The 18,711-nt window shown below is 37.2% G+C and overlaps 1 protein-coding gene across 1 annotated transcript in view; it reads left to right on the top strand.

Moving 5' to 3' along the window:
• LGR4 (leucine rich repeat containing G protein-coupled receptor 4) overlaps nucleotides 1-16,955 on the top strand; it is a 72,977-nt gene extending 56,022 nt beyond the window's left edge. The window contains exons 5-18 of the mRNA XM_040067009.1: nucleotides 504-719; nucleotides 1,360-1,431; nucleotides 2,790-2,858; nucleotides 3,445-3,516; nucleotides 3,603-3,674; nucleotides 4,350-4,418; nucleotides 4,830-4,901; nucleotides 6,784-6,849; nucleotides 7,450-7,521; nucleotides 8,368-8,439; nucleotides 8,732-8,857; nucleotides 9,976-10,097; nucleotides 10,696-10,770; nucleotides 13,984-16,955. Of these exons, the coding sequence (XP_039922943.1) occupies nucleotides 504-719; nucleotides 1,360-1,431; nucleotides 2,790-2,858; nucleotides 3,445-3,516; nucleotides 3,603-3,674; nucleotides 4,350-4,418; nucleotides 4,830-4,901; nucleotides 6,784-6,849; nucleotides 7,450-7,521; nucleotides 8,368-8,439; nucleotides 8,732-8,857; nucleotides 9,976-10,097; nucleotides 10,696-10,770; nucleotides 13,984-15,260 (2,452 nt within the window). The 3' untranslated portion in view covers nucleotides 15,261-16,955. The remainder of the gene's footprint in view (nucleotides 1-503; nucleotides 720-1,359; nucleotides 1,432-2,789; nucleotides 2,859-3,444; nucleotides 3,517-3,602; nucleotides 3,675-4,349; nucleotides 4,419-4,829; nucleotides 4,902-6,783; nucleotides 6,850-7,449; nucleotides 7,522-8,367; nucleotides 8,440-8,731; nucleotides 8,858-9,975; nucleotides 10,098-10,695; nucleotides 10,771-13,983) is intronic.
• Nucleotides 16,956-18,711: the final 1,756 nt, after the last annotated feature.

Below are 18,711 nucleotides of genomic sequence, written 5' to 3'. Positions count from 1 at the left end.
CTTTTAACGATCTTATTCTCTAAAGTTTGTTACTGCATAGCAGTACCATAAAACAAAGCATACAACAGTATATGATGCTATCAACAAGGTAGGTGTAGGGATAATCCATTCAAATGAGTAAATGCCTCTGCAATCTTAGGCTGTCAAGCTACTGTTTTAAAGATTTGTTGCAGTGTTAGAAGCTAAGGGTTTGGTGGGAGATGCCTTATAGAGTTATTAATTCATTTTGGTTAGCTGATTATAAGCATATCAATTTGTTCAAATGTTTTAACAAAACTTTGAAAAGTTTATTATGAAACTTTATTTTATGGGCCCTTCATTTGCCTTGAAAAGGTTTTCATGCATCTTTCAATAAAATGTCCAACTTTGCAGTATTGAATTATGTCAGTGAAAGATACATAAGCTTGAAAAAAGATGTTCATGAATAGCAGGACTTCAACTGGTACTCCTGCTGATCTGTAGTTTGTGAGTTTGTTACATGAATTCTTTCTGTTTTAATATAGGCGTTTAGATGCTAACCATATTACTGCCATACCAGAGGACAGTTTTGAGGGTCTTGTGCAGCTGCGTCACCTTTGGTTGGACGACAACAGTTTGACAGAAGTTCCCATCCATCCACTCAGCAATCTCCCCTCTCTGCAAGCCTTAACACTGGCTCTCAACAAAATAACACACATTCCTGACTATGCGTTTACAAACCTTTCAAGTCTTGTTGTTCTGTGAGTATTTGTATTTCATAAGACACTTTGATTTTCTCCTCAGTTACAGTTTTGATTAATCTAGGATGGCATTGAAAATGGTTATTTTGCTACGTTTTAGCTCAGTTGACAAGTAACAGCCTATACTGCCAACATGAGATGATACCATGTATGTTAGAGAATATGCTGAAGGTTTGCTAAAAACTTTCTCCTAAACAAAAAGTCACATGGGCCATGGGCAGTGAGATTTGATTTCTGACATCTCATTATATAACAAATATTTCAAAACTATATTGTCAGAGAAAGCTTTCAGAAATACTAAAAGAAAAATTTACCTATTTTATCTGAAACCTGTTTCTTTGTAGTCTTAAAAATCTCTATGGAATAACATGAAAAAATACTTCAATTTCTTTGTTTATGTTATATTTTTATCACATTTCTGAATAGTGATTAAAGATTTAAAATAGGTTGTTTTGACTGCAAGAAATCTCTTCTTTTTCCATATAAGGATGAAATAGTCTGTCTGGAAGTGAAGGATATTCATAATCCACCCCATGCAATGGTTTTGCTTAAACTATTTTACTCTCTTGATTTCATAGAAATAGCTGCTAATTTGTTAACTTACATGAAATGATTCCCTTGTTTTGGTTTTGTTTTTCAGACATCTCCATAATAATAAAATAAAAACTATAGGAAAACATTGTTTTGATGGATTGAACAACCTTGAAACCTTGTAAGTATGTTTTTTGAAATAATTTCTGGTCAGTGTTTGTCTCAATCTCAGCTTAATCAAGGTTGACGCACTGGCATGATGAAAGTTTTGCAAATCAGGCGTATGTGCACTGTGCAACACATGCCGCTGACACTTAGGTCCAGCTCAGGTTTCAGAACTGAAGGCTGGTATCAGTGCACTACTCCACCAAAAACTAATTAACTACGTTGAGAAGCAGGTAAATATTAGCGTGGGTGAAATGTCACGCTGAATGATGTGGCTTTAATGTTCCTATCCCTAGTCTAGCTGGTGTATCTTTGCATATCACTCTGCTGAGTCAGGTGGATAGAGCGCAAGTGTTTGAGTGGCTCCGTGAGTGATAAGGTACAAATATTTGTTTCTTAGATTTCCTGTAGGGTTAAACATACATAGGATACATTGCCAAAGCTGTTGTGTGACAATAGGAGGTTTCTGAGGGGGTCTCAGAGGGCTGTTGCTCAACTGTTCCACGTCCTAAACCTCCTGAGTGCATCCCTGGCAAGGAATGGCTTTCAGCTGCTTGAGTTCCCATTCCCCTTCAGCTCACTCAGTGAATGTCTAATAAGCACTATCTCCCTCAGCAGTGCCTTATTTTTTTTATGCACTGGAGAATGCTAAATAAGTAAAACTAATGAGGGAGGGCAAAGGCAAGCCAATGACAACCTCTGTTAACAGGAGAAGCTTGGATGAGTCCAGAAATGCTGCTTACTTCATCTTGTCATCCTCTTAAAACCTCAGTTAAGTAATGATGTGCTGTGTAATTAGATACAGCTGATACAAGACTCTGAAAATGTTTTTTGCCATTTATAAGGAATTCCTTTTGCAGAGGTCCTGACTTTACTGCTAGAATAGTGACAAGTTAACCGAGAATTCAGGAGATCCCCATCACCAATCTGTCATGAGGTTTTTCTGTGCTTCTGATTAGAATATGGTTTTACATAGTGGCTTACTTACTTTTTGTTTTATAAAACCTTGACAAAAATATTTGTAGTAAGATGATAATAAAGAGTAGTCATTTTTTGAAATCACAGTTCATTTCTGTGTAAGTTCTATTGAAGGAAAATCTGTGAAGTATTGAAAAATACTGAGCTTTGCTGTAAGGAAATACTATTTGACATAATATGGCTAATCCCTGGGTAATACTAAATATCTTACCTAAGTTATTTATAGCTGGTCGTAAAACATCAAAAGACTAAATCTAAGTTGAAGTTATTCTATGGTGTAGTTAAAGGTGTTCTGAGAACTCTTTTCTCTCATTGGACTGTCTTAAACAAAAATAATTTTCACAATTCATGGCTATTGTTAAAAATTTTATGATGTTCTTGCTTTTTTTCTTGTAGGGATTTAAATTACAATAACATGGTAGAGTTCCCTGAAGCCATAAAAGCGCTTCCAAATCTAAAGGAGTTGTGAGTATTACTTATTCTCCCTTTTTACCTGTTTTCTTTCTCCTTTTCATAAATAAAAAGGAAAAAAAAAATCCTAGGTTTAAGAATGTCTGTCTTCTTGTGCAGGAGCCTAAATTAGGTTAAGGTATGCTAAGTGAGGCTATAATTAAAAGAAAATACCATCATCATCTAGAGAGGACATGTGTTGAAAATTATTTTGGAGTTACATAAGCAGGCAATTTATTCAGGAGAACCATTAGTATAGATCTTAATCATGAGATGGTTTTGGCCTTCAGTAGCAGATTAGGTACTCATTGACAATGCATGTTTTCCTTGTCTCCTCCTTAAGAGATGAGTAATAAAAATGAAAGTACAGCATCATGTCTGGTCTGAAGAATTTCTTTTTAATGAAATATTTTCAGTTTATCATATGTGCAGTTGACAGAAACCATGCCTTTAAAGTTATTCCTACTGATTGACTTAGTCCTATTGCAGTCCTTGTTAAGGCAGGATTGGAAATTGAGTAGATACGAAGAAAATGACTACTAGTTGAATCTGCTGGCAGTATTGTTTTAAATGTTGGGTTTTTCTTTGCTAATATCTTTAGGGGATTTCACAGTAACTACATTTCCATAATTCCTGACGGTGCATTTGCAGGGAACCCTCTTCTAAGAACGATGTAAGTAATTTTCATCCATCTATTTTTAGCCTTTAGCAGACAGTGACTGTAAGAACAAACACTGAAACGTGCTTTTCATTTCCCAGACATTTGTATGATAATCCTCTGTCTTTTGTGGGGAACTCAGCATTTCAGAATCTGTCAGATCTGCATTCCCTGTAAGTACTTTGTTGACAATACCATACAATAAATAGATACGAGATGTTGTGGCTAAGAATGCAACATGAATTTTTTTACTCCCTCTTACATTAGAAGGTTTTTTTCTGTAAATTCTAATAAATACTGTTATTGTTGGGAATAGCTCGTTTCTTAAGAAGCTCTATTAAATATGCTCTACAGTTTTGGGGTTTTTTTAAATTACCTTTCATAAGATACATAACCCAAGGCCAAATTCTCAGATTTCTAGTTAAACAAACTGCAGTATGTCCTTGGTGGTGTTGTGAGCAGGGATGTACATTATGAGAACGTTTTGCAGGTTAGTGCGTGTACGCTCTTAGAAGATACCACTTCTAGGGGTGATGAATAAGCAAAATGGAGTGAGATTTTGAACTACAAACTACACTTTTCATATGTATATTGATAACACTCTTTCCAGTTTGATGAATTCCAATTGTTCGGTCATGGAGGAGTAATTTATTAAGCAAATCAGTAGCATAAGAAGCAGTGGAAAGACAATCTTTCACACATTATTCAAATGTAAAATTTAAGAACAGTAAGAATGTTAAAATATCTCCTTGGTGTAAATATCTGCCTGGTAATAAGACTGAATGTCACAAATCAATTTCGTAATAGTTCACAGCTAATTTTCATGGGGAAAATTTTCATTTTTTTAGGGTAATTCGGGGTGCCAGCATGGTGCAGTGGTTTCCTAATTTGACAGGAACCATAAATCTGGAGAGCTTGTAAGTGTTTTCTGCAGAAATAAATTCTCGGGTTTACCTCTTGTGAAGTAATTGAAATATGATTAATGGATCTGGAGAGCAACTGTGTGTATGTTCTCTTCCTGTCAATAATTGTAATGATACAGTTTTCCTCACTGTGATACCTGGGTGTCACTTAATGGTTTTTTCTTTTAGTAGGGGAAGCTGAGAAAAGCCTATGAAAAAAGCCATTGATACTAACCCCCTCTCCCAGAACTGAAAAACAGAAACATTGTCCTCTTCCAAACAAAGAAACAAAAAAATATTTTGGTGGGTGAATCTAGCACCCCAATAGAATTCTATTCTTACAGAATATTCTTTGTTATGCCATCTGTTATAAACAAAACAAGCATTTATATGTGTGAGTTTGTTGGTTTTTTTTTTCCCCCACAGAACTCTTACAGGGACCAAGATAAATAGTATTCCTTCTAATTTATGCCAAGAGCAAAAGGTGCTTCAAACTTTGTAAGTACACATATTGTCCCTCTCTTCATGCATCAGAATATTTTGAAAGAAACTTAAATCTAATTTAAAGTAGAAGCGTTGCTTTGAATTTTTGATCCTAGTAGTTCTACCAAACTTGGAAATGGGGTTTCTTGATTATTCAAATCAAGATTTTTGGCAGATTTGATGTAGTGCTTTGCATTTCTTAAACAGAGTCCCCTTTATAGGGGTATATTATATTTCTTTCATATGTTACGAGACAGATGTAAGGTAGGCCAAAGAAATCATAAACCATTCATATCTTGAACAAATTCCAGTACCTTTGTAAACTCCCTATAAATCATTATCACCGTGCATAGCACAATAGCTATTCTAATCCGTGCCCCTCTACTGTAAAAACTATGAGTTAGGGACAGAACTGGAGCTATCTCCAGATAAGAAAATAAGCCTAGGGACAGACCAGAAAGGTATTAAAACCTCAGAACAGCCTAGAGACCAGAGACACATGAAGGCCTCCACCCCAAGAGACATTATGAATTCAAGCAACATGGCTACTGATTGCTTTATCCCAATACGGAGTAAGTACAACCTAAATGCAATCAGTATGGTGGTTTTTTTCCACTTTCTTGACCACGTTGGGCACCAAAAAATGGTATTGTTGTGGTTTTGGGCAAATTTGGGAAGAAACCACTGAACGGGGTCCCCTCTCGTAAAGCGAATTCAAGAGGCCCCTCCCCCAACTGGTTCAGGAAAAGATTTCCTTTGAGAAAAGTGGAAAAGACTGTTTATTTAACAGTACAAAAAATGAGTAGTATTAAGCAATAAAACTTCTCGGTGTTCTGAAGAGATGGCAGATTCCAAAAGTCCTTTTCGTGGGCTGTAGCTCGGCTCGCTCAGTCTCTTATCAGTCCCTCTGGTGCTGGAATGCAGCATCCCAGGTCCCACTGGGCCACAGGTGTGAGCTCTCACTGTTTTTCTGGGTTTTCAGTCCCGAGCAGGTTTGAACAGATTTAAGAAAAAGAAAAACCACTATCCAGGGAGCTTCTCTGCTTCAGCTAACTAAAAAAACCCTAATTAAAAGCAAAGGAGAGCTCTCTCTTCCTCTGTGCTGAAGACACCACAGTCTCTGAGAAGGAAGAACTCTTCTATGTTTGCTAATACAACCACCTCAGACATTCCACCACTTCTCCTTCTCCCCCCCTTCACTCTCAGATCTAGTTTTAATGGTGCAAAACTTATTTCTGGGCTAAACAGATGAATGGAGATACAGTTCCTAAAGTCACCACAGGAGAACTGGTAACTGAAACGATTAGGAGGACAGGGACAAACCATGTTTGCAAAGAATATACGCAGGAAAATGTGGAACAAAAGCAAATCCTGAAAAAGGGAAAAGAAGTATGTTCTGATAGACCAAAAACAGGGGAGAAAAAATTATGAGCTGGGATTTATTTTCAAACAGCCATTTCCCTTTCAAATAGAAGTGTTAAGATTGTTGGCTTGTTTCTAGTCTTCTTTTGCTGCATTGTTTCACGGAACATTCTGAGCTTTCCTAGCCTTGCTTAAGCAATTACCAGCATACTAAACAAAGTTGGCACCAAAATTGTGTTTTACATACAATTTACCTAGTTTATTCCTAAAAGCAGGTATGAATAATTTTTTACATTATGACTCTCAGAATTCAGGGAGTATGTCCTAAATGTTTTTAGGGTATGTGTATCCTGAGATGTGCAGTTCACACTTGTGATTCCCTCTCTGATTTTCTCTAAACTATCCTTAGTTTTTCAGCAGAATGGTACTAATAAGATGAATTTTCTGTCAGTCTATTTAGTAGTTAGAAGTGATGAGATGTTTAAAGTAGAAAGGAGTTGAACTGAGCACTCTTCTCCCATTGTCTGTTTTGAAGGGACTTGTCTTATAACAATATAAAGGACCTTCCAAGTTTTAAGGGCTGCCACACCTTGGAAGAAATGTAAGTAGAAATAAGTGTTGTTTATTTTTATAAACTTCTTAGTATTCTGAGTCCACATATCTAGAGACTTTTTTGCTTCATGTTTGATCCTAATTTTCAAAAATTAAGGAGAGAGAGAGAGATAATACGGTGATCTCATATGAGAAGTGTGCTGGACAGAGAATTCAACCACTTGTGCTTTCCTTAATTAGCTAATGCTTAACTATTCCTGTGGCACAAAAGAAATTAAAGACACAGCTTAATCCTGCATTTCATAGTAGTATTGCTATGCACATAAACAGAATGGTTAGAATATGCCTAAAGACTCCATGCAGAATGGAGAGTTGTTTTAAATTTCACTGTGACTCTTCAGTGTTCAAAGTGTTATTTTTAGCTTGAAAGTAATTCAGTCCACACTTAAGTCTCTTCTGAATTTAATGGGTTGTGAATTGAGATTGGGCAGAGGTGCCACGAAAGTGCTTCATAGTTGTATTAACATAGCTGATGCCGAATACTTGACAGTCCATCTGCAAGGCTAAAGCCATCCATTAGCAGACACCAAGCTATCCCTTTGTTTGAAATCAGCTAATGAAGTTCTGTTTCTGCTTCTTCCCTTTGCAGTTCCTTACAACATAATCAAATTCGTGAAATTGCAGAGGACACCTTTCTAGGACTGTCCTCCCTTCGTGTCCTGTAAGTGCATATATAGCTGCAGGCTGAGTGAAACAAGATCATGTTTTTGGTTCCCATGTAAACTGATTTCAGGGTTTGGTGTTACAGATCTGACTAATGGTCAAAGGCCAGCAGCCAGTTTCAGCCCTCTTCCTTCTATTCTCCATTTTCTTTTTCTAGCCTATAAAAAATACTTTTATGAAGATGAAGTCTAAAAAAATGAGATTTTTTTCCAGTGGTCTAGTATTTTGTATTGTAACTACATTATTTCATTATAAAGTTTTTGTTGGAGAGATCCTATCTGTTTTCCTCAGGAGAAGCAGATAAGGAAACAAATTATCCTCTCCCCTTACAACTCAAGCTATATTAAGTTAGCCGGAAAAACAATCCAGAAATGGTAGAAATCATGGTGGTCCAGCAGAATCTGGAGCTGGATTTGAAATCCAGCAAAGCAGATGCTCTTCTGCTTTTCCTTTTTTTGTCTTTCCCCATCTCTGCCAACATGTCCTGCTACAGATGCAGTTGTCACTAAAGTGGTCATCCTGGCACCTTCATGCTGGGAATAGGTGATGCGAGAGCCAGCCTCTGCCTTTGGAGCATAGGCTGTGCTGGTAGTGTCAGAAAGAAAGGGAAAGGGATCAGGAATGGGAGATGGATTCTGCTTTGGCGATGAGATGAAACAAGATACAGCTGCTTTACCAAGGAATTTGGCTTCTATTGCACTGGCTAAATGGGAAGAGAGGGGATATGTTCTGCTTTTCTGATAAAGGCATGATATATTTGTCACCTTAGCTTTTTTTTTCCTCAGTACAGTCACTGTTAATTTGGTGAAACTGCCAGTATAATTTCCTTTGGCATTCCTTGCAGGGACCTCAGTAGAAATCGGATCCATCAGATCCACAAGGGAGCTTTCATCACTGTTGGAGCTCTTCTTAATCTGTAAGTAGGCTGTTCTGTGCAGTTACCCCTTCTCTCTATCATTAAACTGCTGAGACAATAAATATTTTAAGTTTAAAAGTGATGCATTCGTAGTTTATTTAGTATCTGTGAATCAGAAAGGTTCTTGCTAGCTGAATATACGCAGGGCACACTTCTTTAGAGTGCCTGCTGCCCTGATAGGCATTTCCAGACCACAGCCTCATATGTTAAAGTCCTTCCCTACTTTAATTAAATGTGTGTGAGAGGATCTTCAAACTTACTTTGTAACACCATCTTAATATTTACATTCCAGTGACCTAAGTTTCAATGAGCTCAGTTCCGTTCCAGTTGAAGGATTGAGTGGACTGAACCAGCTTAAACTCACAGGCAATTCTGAGTTGAAAGAAGCTTTGGTAGCAAAGAACTTCGCAAAACTCCGGTATGTTGGTAAATAACCACAGAGTGCTTGCAGTACCAAGCAATGTGATAATAAATGGATAAACCTTTCTGAGTCCTGTAGTATCTCAGCATTAGTCTGTATAAAGGGCATCTGACTGTTCTGGTATAGAAGCCAGTTGCAGATAATTTTTGTAGGATTTTTTTATATTTTTTCTCCACTGCTTTTCAGACAAGATATCATCTGACTTGACAGTAGTGCTTTGGGTGGATTTTCCATTTGTTACTGAACTGAGCACATCTGTCTTTCACAGTATGGAGAACAGGAGCAGACACACAGGTGCCTCGATTACATAATCACCATGCTTTATATATATTTTCTTGAAGGCAAATGATAAGAATAAAAATAATCGTTCAAATGAAAACCTGTAATTGATTTTTGTGAGAGATGGATCAGACAGTGATTACCTGTTTTCCATTTTACAAATATCTTTCTGCACATTAAGAAGCAGTCTGATGTTCCTCCTAAATATTTTCAAGAAGAGAATTCAGGATAGTTGATAGTGTAGTCCTGAGTGAAAAAAAATTAGATTCTGGTCTGCTATTCCCTCATTGTTTATATGGTTTTCTTAGAACTCTGTGTGAAGATGTACTTCTTCTCTGCCAGAATAACAGTATGTATCATTTCTACCAAACACACGAAAATTGGAAATCTTATTTTGGTATCACAGAATGAAGAGTGAGAAGGAAGGATGTAACACAAGGTTCTGGTCATCTGGGAATTAACTTTCTTACAAAACAGTTACTCTTTAATTGGCTTACATAGTTAGTTTTCAGTTTAATTTCTACAGCAATGCCACAAACTAAACCTGATCAAAATTTGGGTTTTCATCAGGAGTAGGAAGAATGGTAGAGAACTTAAATATCATATCATCTTTGTATTTCTTACTTGTATATGTCACCTATCATTTATCTCTGTGCAAGAGTTCATTAGAAATAGTTATACTTGATCCAATTTGAGGTAGCTTTTATCAGCCACTGTGAGGAAAAAGAAGATTTGAGTTTAGTGCTTTAGTGTGCTAGTTAAATATTTTTAATAGGTGGTAATCTTCACTTTGGTTACAAAGTTTAATGGTCTTCCTTGTTCTGCGTGTATTTCAGGTCACTCTCTGTACCATATGCTTATCAGTGCTGTGCCTTTTGGGGTTGTGATTCTTATCTAAACTCTAATGCTGAAGAGTCCAGTCACCAAGATCAAGGTGCCTTGATGGATCATGAGAAGGGTAAATGTTTCATCATACTTAACCAGCAGTATTGGTTTTTTACCAGACTAGAGTAACAGTGCATGTTGCCTTTGAATAAGGGAATATGAAAAACAGAAATCTTCATAGGGATACAAAAGCAGTCTCTGAGAGTGCTTAGCAATTGCTTACAAATCAGAAGTGCCATGTTCCTTCCAAACACGTGAAAGATACGTTGGACACTGTAAGACTTGCCTGTCTGGAAAAAAAAAAAAAAAATTCAAACTGCAAGTCTTTCTTCTGTCATGGTCTTATTGTTCTCAGTGTTCCAGCCTTTCTATTTAGACAGGACTTGTCCTTCCACTGTCTACTTCAAGCTCCATAGATATTTTCTTTATCAGTTAAATAGTGATAACAAAGGCTTTGTAACAAAGCAACATCAGTGCTCAAAAATTTTGCTTTGTTAAAAAGCCTTGTGAACAGCAATTTCTGCATTGAGAATCTGACCTTATGTGGCAAACCAGAACAAGTTTACTTGTCAAAAGACTCAGGTGTCATTGAACTGCTTCCATCCTAGGCAGCTTCACTGCCATTTCACTTATTTTTCTTCCTATAATGAACATGTTTTTCGCTTTTACAGCTAATGCAGATATTCTAAGAAATGTGAAAAATGAGGAACTGGGACAGACTATTATTCACTGTACACCAGCAACAGGTAAATCTTTGCATAATGTGCTTTAGCCACCCTGAACTTCAGGCATGGTGTTCTGCAAAGAGTGCAGAATTACATCTTTCATTCCTGGTTGTCATTCTGTACACAGAAGATTAAATTCTTCAATGCTTTTGGTAAAACTTGTGTCAGTGTTTTGGATGTCAGTGTTTTGAATGAGCAGTCACAAAGATTTGACTCAGGTTTAGAGACACAGCCCTTTATTGGAGAACTATGCTAGGAAAAGTACCAAAAATTCTTTCCCTAAGCAGAATAATGAAGACTGTAATGCTCATATTTGGAGTATGCTAATGCATGGCTTCCGAATTCTGCCTTATTTTTGCCAAGGAGATGTTTGTGGAGCAGACCATATGAATGCTCATCTATTCCAGTGAGAGTTCAGCCTATGCTTTAAAAGCTTAACTCGAACTGCTGTCTATCATTGGTGGTTTCAAGGAAGCTTGATGTCTTTTCAGGAGAGGGGATAATGAGCACTCATGTTCCCTGGCCCTGCTGTAGCTGCATTAACTGTGAGCAGAAGGCTGTTAGAAGTAGCTGGTGTAGGCAGTAGCATCTTAAACTGCTAAAGACACTTGTGCAGTGAACAGTCTTATTGGCATACCAAGATTTACTCTAGTTTGGGCTTGAACAGTCCAGGAGTGTTGAAAGTCTTTGATTCTGCAATGAATATTTTCATTCTAGGCAGCTTTGTTTCTGCCGTTCTGTTTCTCTTCCTCAAACTGCAAACTTCTGTACGCTGTTCCACTCAGTGCCTAAAGCACTTGCTGTGGTGCCTCTTGCTTTCTTGCCTTTGCCGCAGCCTCTCCAGAGGATTCCTTCCGTACATCTTGTACCCTTTTGCCTGCATAAACAGGAACATGCAGATGCAGTATGCTTCCAATGAAGTCACTTCTGGATGAGCAGGATTTTTCCGAATCTTATTTCTTTCTCTTATCCTAACTACTATTTTATGTTATGAAAATCTGTTTATCTTCTGAGCTAGCTCCGGCTTTAATACCCAGAACATCACAAGGATTTCTTGATCACAGCCAAAAAAACCTGTAGTCAGAAAGTCAAATATAGTAATGAAATTGTACATAATCTGAAGGTTAATTTGTTAAAGGTGCTTAATGGCTTTTGATCTCCTGTTTACAGAATGAGAATTGAGATGGTGTGTTAAATGGGTTAAATTTTTAACGTCTTTAGCTCTTTCTTTTTGTCCATGCCAGAAATGCTGTAGTAGGTCTAAAAGAAAGAGCTTGTTCTACAGGTTCACAATTTGCCTTGTTTTTCACCAGTCCCTTTCGTACTAACAAGTTTCTATGTCATGCTGCTATCTGGTCATAAGATACTCCACCCACCATGTAAATTCTGAATCACTGCTCAGCCTGTAGATCCACTTTACCTAAAGAATGGATTGCTGAAGAGTGGTGCTCAAGTAGCTCAATTTTGCTGAAACATCCTTCCAAGTATGAATTTTTTCCACCTCCCAGCATGGGCTGGGAATATCAGTGTGAGAGGAGGGTAACTTTTAACTCAAAGGATAGCTAGACTTTGGGAGAAAGACAGGAAAGGGTGATGGCTTTTATTTGTCTAAAGTACAGCTTCTAGAAAAATGGCTTCAAATTGATTTTTGGAAACACAGAACTGCAATTTTAAAATTTCATAAGTAGGAAGTTGTTTTTATTTTTAAGTAGATCAGCGTAGCATAGGTATTGTTGTGTCACATTAATGTAGTGTAAAGCTATTTATTGATGTTTTACTTGGCAATACCTGCTAAAAAGGGGATTTACTCCTGATTTTCATTATTTTGTGCCCAGAAATGAAGCTTGATCATTTAAACAAACAAAAAGTCAGGTGGTTTTTGTTTTGTTTTTTTGCTTGTCAGTTCATTAATTTCTGGAAGTTGCTTTAAGCCTTAGGAGATTTTTACGCTGATACTTAATCATTCTTGACAGTTCTGTTCCTGCCCACATTAGGGATGGGTTGTCCTTACCTTTCCCCTGCCCAAAGGAAAGGCATGTGCTGTACAGAGTCAGCTCAGAAGCTCCAGCCTTTGCAGTTGGGCATTTTTCTTCAGCTCTGTCCTGCGGTGACTTTACAATGCTTGTATCCCCAGTCGTCAGTTGTTTTTATGCTGGCTATTAAGTTTTGCACCTTTAAGACTGGTTCTGAGAGCGAAGAGGGAGAAGGGTGCAGTTTATCAGAAACGGCGCTTGCTCCTCTGTGTCCTTCACACCAGCAGTTCTTGTCTGCGGCATGGACAGCAGGAGAGAGCTTTCCTTTGCCTTTTTAGTTAGTTTTTTAGCTCGCTGAGGCAGAGAAGTTCCCTGGACTGTGTTTTTTCTTTCCAAGTGGTCCTCAGCTGCAGGGAGGGATCCTGAGCTGTTGTGCTTAGGACAATTAGTGGTGCCTAATGGGGATATAGGAGAGGTGAAATTGTTACTTAAAACCAGTAGGATTTCCTTATGGAATAAATAGCAGTTAGGGGATTAGAAGAGTAGTCAATAGTAGTGACCTTTTTTTCTTTGTCTTGTCTCCTTTTATTTTCTTTGTTGGACTTTTTTATTATGTACACAGTTTTAAGTGGCAAAAGAAGAAGAAAAGAATGATTTTCTTACATGACTTTTCAAGCTTGCAGTGCCTTTCATTGGCGAGGCTGGGGGACAGAGCTTGTGGTAAATTCCTGTCCCTATTAAAGCCAATTAAATTGAATTTCTCTGCTGTTCTACAGATGTTTTCTTGTGACCAAAAGTTACTCTAGAAGGCATTTTTGTGAATAATTTCTGGAGAGAACATGTTCCTTCTAAAAATTTCTTTTCCCTTACAAGGGAATTGTGAACATCACTTTTGATATTTTTTGCCAAACTTTTTTATGAAATATGAAATCTACATAAAATAAAAAAGTATTTAGGTGGTACTAATAAAAGCTATTTTGAATAGCTAAAAGGTAATTAAGTTTGTTTAGCTAGCTTGTTTATACAAAATGTTCTCAAGTGACCATTCACTGCAGTAATTATTATTTCAGGCATAATTAATTAGTAAATAACTTCCACAGAATTGTTTACTTTCAACTGACCTATTTAGCAGTTCAGCTGTGTATTCTATTCATGAATTAATGAGAAGTATGCTTTTAAGACCTTTTCAAAATCTTGCTTATTAAGGCAGAATTTTTTCCTAAATTGGTTGTCCTTCTGTTTGTTTTTTGTTTTCTTCTAGGTGCTTTTAAGCCTTGTGAATATTTATTGGGCAGCTGGATGATTCGCCTTACTGTCTGGTTTATTTTTTTGGTTGCTTTGTTCTTCAACCTGCTTGTTATGTTAACAATATTTGCATCTTGTACTGCATTGCCATCTTCCAAACTGTTTATAAGCCTGATTTCTGTCTCTAACTTATTTATGGGAGTCTATACTGGTATTTTAACTTTCTTGGATGCTGTATCTTGGGGAAGATTTGCTGAATTCGGCATATGGTGGGAGACTGGCAGTGGTTGCAGAATTGCTGGGTTTCTTGCAGTTTTTTCATCAGAAAGTGCCATTTTTTTTCTGATGTTGGCAGCTGTTGAACGGAGTTTCTCTGCAAAGGAGTTTATTAAAAAGGGGAAAAGCAATCACCACAAACAATTTCAAATTGCAGCATTTTTTGCTTTCCTGTGTGCTCTGGTAGCGGGATGCGTACCACTTTTTTATAATGCAGAGTACTCAGCATCACCCCTTTGCTTGCCCTTCCCCACTGGAGAAACACCTTTGTTAGGTTTCACAGTAACTTTAGTGCTGCTGAATTCATTAGCATTTTTGCTAATGGCTGTTATCTACACTAAACTCTATTGCAACTTGGAAAAAGAGGATCTCTCCGAAAACTCACAGTCCAGCACGATTAAGCATGTTGCTTGGCTAATCTTCACGAACTGCATCTTTTTCTGTCCTGTTGCGTTTTTCTCATTTGCACCGTTGATCACTGCAATCTCTATCAGCCCTGAAATCATGAAGTCTGTTACTTTGATATTTTTCCCACTGCCTGCTTGCCTGAATCCAGTCCTGTATGTATTCTTCAACCCAAAGTTCAAGGAAGACTGGAAGTTGCTCAGGCGCCATCTGACCAGGAAGAATGCAGCAGTAGCAATTTCTGTCAGTGCTCAGGAGGGCTGCGTGACACAGGATTTTTACTACGACTGTGGCATTTACACCCACTTGCAGGGTAACATAGCTCTGTGTGAATGTTGTGAATCGCTCCTTTTATCAAAGCCCATGCCCTGTAAACATTTAATAAAATCCCACAGCTGTCCTGCGCTGGCAGTGGTGCCTTGCCAAAGACCAGATGGCTACTGGTCAGACTGTGGCACCCAGTCAGCCCACTCTGACTATGCGGACGAGGACGACTCCTTTGTATCAGACAGCTCGGACCAAGTGCAGGCCTGTGGTCGTGCATGTTTCTACCAAAGCAGAGGGTTCCCTTTGGTTCGTTATGCCTACAACATACCAAGAATTAAAGACTGAAAAGGCTTTCTGCCATCAGCTGTTCCAATAAAGAGGTATAATGTTTCGCAGACTGTTGCCTGTTTTGACCTTTCAAGCAGGAAGCACTTTTGTAATCATTATTTAGTGTCATTTGTAAAGAAGGGAAGTGGGCAGTAATTTCTTGAGCCATACATTTTTAAAAAATTAAATAAATCAATTCCCCTGACTGTAAATAATTGGTAAACCAAAATTGTTACCCAGTATTTTTATTCTTTTCACACAATAATGGTTTCCTCTATACGGTTTTTACATGCTAATGGTGTGTTTCCACGTCATATTGCAGTTGTACTTTGCTTCTTCTGGTGGTAAGTTCTGTTGATTTTTTTTTTTTTTTCCTCCTGCAAAAGCGTAATATAAAGGACAGCTGTTAAATATTACAGAAATTATTTTTAAATGTGACTTTTATATAATTAAGCAAAAAAATTTATTGCTAGCTTTGTATAGTATATTCAGCACTGAATCTCAGGATGCATTTTATTGCAGGGCCAAAAAAGGGATTAATTCTCCCATACGTAACTGTGACAGCAATATCAGAATACTGCGTTTGTTTTGTATTTTAGCTAATACTCAATTTAAAAAAAAATTGTTGCAGTAAAGTACTTGTAATCTGCAATATTCTGTAGATTTATTAGAATAAGAATATTAGCAGCTGTCAGGAATAATAGGGTTAAACATATTTTTCCAGTGATGACATATTACTTCAGGTGAACCACAGCAAGTTTCTTCAGTATTATGCAGTCAAGTCATACCATTGGAAGGAATGTTGATGTATCGGGGTGTTGGTGGAGCTGTCACTGTATACAGCTCATGTCTTTGCAATAAGACTGGCTAATACTCTGCAGGCTGTTGCATGTTACAGCACTCCAGTAATACCTATGGATAGACTGAGATTTTAGGCAATGGAGGGAAAATGCAAGGCAATTTGCAGTAAAAAAGAAAGCATTGTTCCAATTACTTTACTGGCAGTGAAGTACACTGTGCAAAGTCACTGATTTTCACATAAATCAATGCAATCTTTTTAAAGCATTAAAGTTCTGAGACCCAGATTATTTAAGTACAACCAGTGATCAATTTTTTAATATTTTGTTTGAAATACGATTAATATAAAGTTATTAATGCATGATTAAGTAAATACGTAAAGTTTTTGGAGAATACACTAGATCAAGAGTAAATCCACTGCCATCCCAGTTCCCCTGGAGAAATTCTTGTTCAGATCTAAAGCTAGATTGCTGTTTTGAGAATTAAACTGTATATACTGTTCATACAATGAATTTTTATCTTTGTATTGTAAGTTATTTGATAGAACCCATTATGGGAAATGTGGCTTCAGTTCATTTTGTTAATTAAAGCTACCTCCTAAATAATAGTGGCTGCCAGTAGCAGAATGTTTAAAATATGGTTTATGTACTTTTTTCATTGTAAATAGACATGGTTGTATATTGTCACTATAATAAAAACAGGATCCTTGTATATCAAAATCATGTAGTTTGTACAAAGTATGGGAGGAATATTTACTGTATGCTGTTAATTTTGTAAGCCAAAATATTCAAGTGTAAAAAGGGAAGAAAATCATCCAAGAGTTGTTAATTCTTATATTTACACTCATGAATATTACATCTGCAATTAGCATGGAATGTTACACTGAAAGCAAATAAAGAGTACATGGATACTTATGGTTATTTACCTCTGTTTTTCAAAAGTAAAAGCTGAAATCGGTGCACATGTAGAATTATTGAGCATAAATTGTGTCTCATCTGCTCTTAGCTACATGTAGTGAAAATTTCAGGAAAGTACTGCCAGAAAAACAAGAAAGTTTTTCTGTTTACAAGTGGATTTATGATTTCAGAATAATGCTGACTCTTGGCATGCAAAAGGTTAAAAACCTTAAGCGAAGTGTTAGCCCTCATATGAATCAATCTCTTGATTAAAGCTGTTATGTATTGTGTTTGAGTGGAAAAGTTTTTATTGTGTTTTGAATAATCATACAGGTTATAATTTCCTTTTATAAATATTGATACTTTTTAATGTTGAAAATTGTGAGGGTTTTTTAAGCCATCATTGTGTAAGAGTCACAGCTTGTCCCACATTCCCTCAGTTAGCCAACATGTCAAAGGTAATAAGAATGCTTCTCAAAAAGGACTGTAAATGTTAGCTGATATTTATAATCAGTAAGCAAGAAAATCTCACCATGAAGCCTCAGAAGACCTCAGAAAGCCTGTTGTATTTTCAGTGTTCTTGTGTACAGATTTATTTCTTCATTTTACTAGTGAGTCTTTGCTGCCATGCTGTTTAAAAAGGTCAGATGTGATCCATTTGAAGATCTGGTATTTCACTGCATCTCAGTATGTTTTTGGAGTTCAATTATACTAGCAGTTAACTCTTTAATGCAGTCAGTCCAGTGTCTTCCAGCACACGCTGGTTCTGTCCGCTGCTGTAGAGGGGAAAGAATATGGGTAGCAGCTACTGAAACCAGCCTATTAAGAAGCAGTGTTGCAAAACCTGCTTCTCTCAACATGACCACGTGCATGGACACCCATGGACAATCACATAAGGAGAATCCAGACAAATCCAGCCGCCAGGTATTTAATACTAACTTACGTTGTGTCTTTGCTGGTCAAACTGATCTCAGGCCAGGGCACAGTGGAATATTCAGATGATTTCATCCACTGAGAATTTGCTGCTGCTCCAAAATCAGTGTCACATACATGGGGACAGCTTGTCTTAAAGCTGTTTCATGCTAGCACCATGTGGGATTTTCGTGACCTATGTACCGGTGGCTTTTCTCAGCTGTCGCCTCAGCAGTCTCTTCAGTTAGGCAAAGTTTCTTAATTATTTGAGTTTTGAGACTGAAACAAGTGAAACCATAAGTTACACCCTTCTGGGGTGTAAAATAAAATAAATCCTCCAATTATCTAGACTCTAAAGCTAGCTGAAACTGTTCTTACAGTTGCAGTATTGCATATCTTGCCTCTTAGACCTCTCCACACCTGTCACACTGAGCTCCAATGCTGGATTTAGCAGTCAGAAAGGCTTTGCTGTTGATTTTAAATGAAAAACAGGGCAAGGAGAGCATTTTGTTACTATTTTTCTTCCTTATCTTCTGCTGTTGTGAGGAGGCACCTTTTTGCAGGGAGATGGTCACAAAATTGCAAAGGATATTCCCTGTCTTCCCCGCATTAAGAATGATTTCTTATGGATAGCTGTTAGTTCTGCTCTGTGGCAATATGCTGGTGAGAACTCTTCATGTGAAATTGAGCTCTTCCATTCTCTTATAAAAATTATGCATTTTGATCTAGATGTCTTTTGCCTTTTTTCATTTCCAGTAGAATTTCCTGTTTGTTTATGAATTTACTCAGAAATTTCAAACTTGCACAAAGATACTTCAGTAATTCTTTTCACTTTGATTACTATTTTTAAGCCTTCAGTTTAC

The sequence above is a fragment of the Hirundo rustica genome, chromosome 6 (assembly GCF_015227805.2).
Source record: "Hirundo rustica isolate bHirRus1 chromosome 6, bHirRus1.pri.v3, whole genome shotgun sequence".
Taxonomy (NCBI): Eukaryota; Metazoa; Chordata; class Aves; order Passeriformes; family Hirundinidae; genus Hirundo; species Hirundo rustica.
The sequence above is the reverse complement of the archived record's forward strand: the minus strand, read 5'-3'. Positions and strand labels throughout refer to the sequence as shown.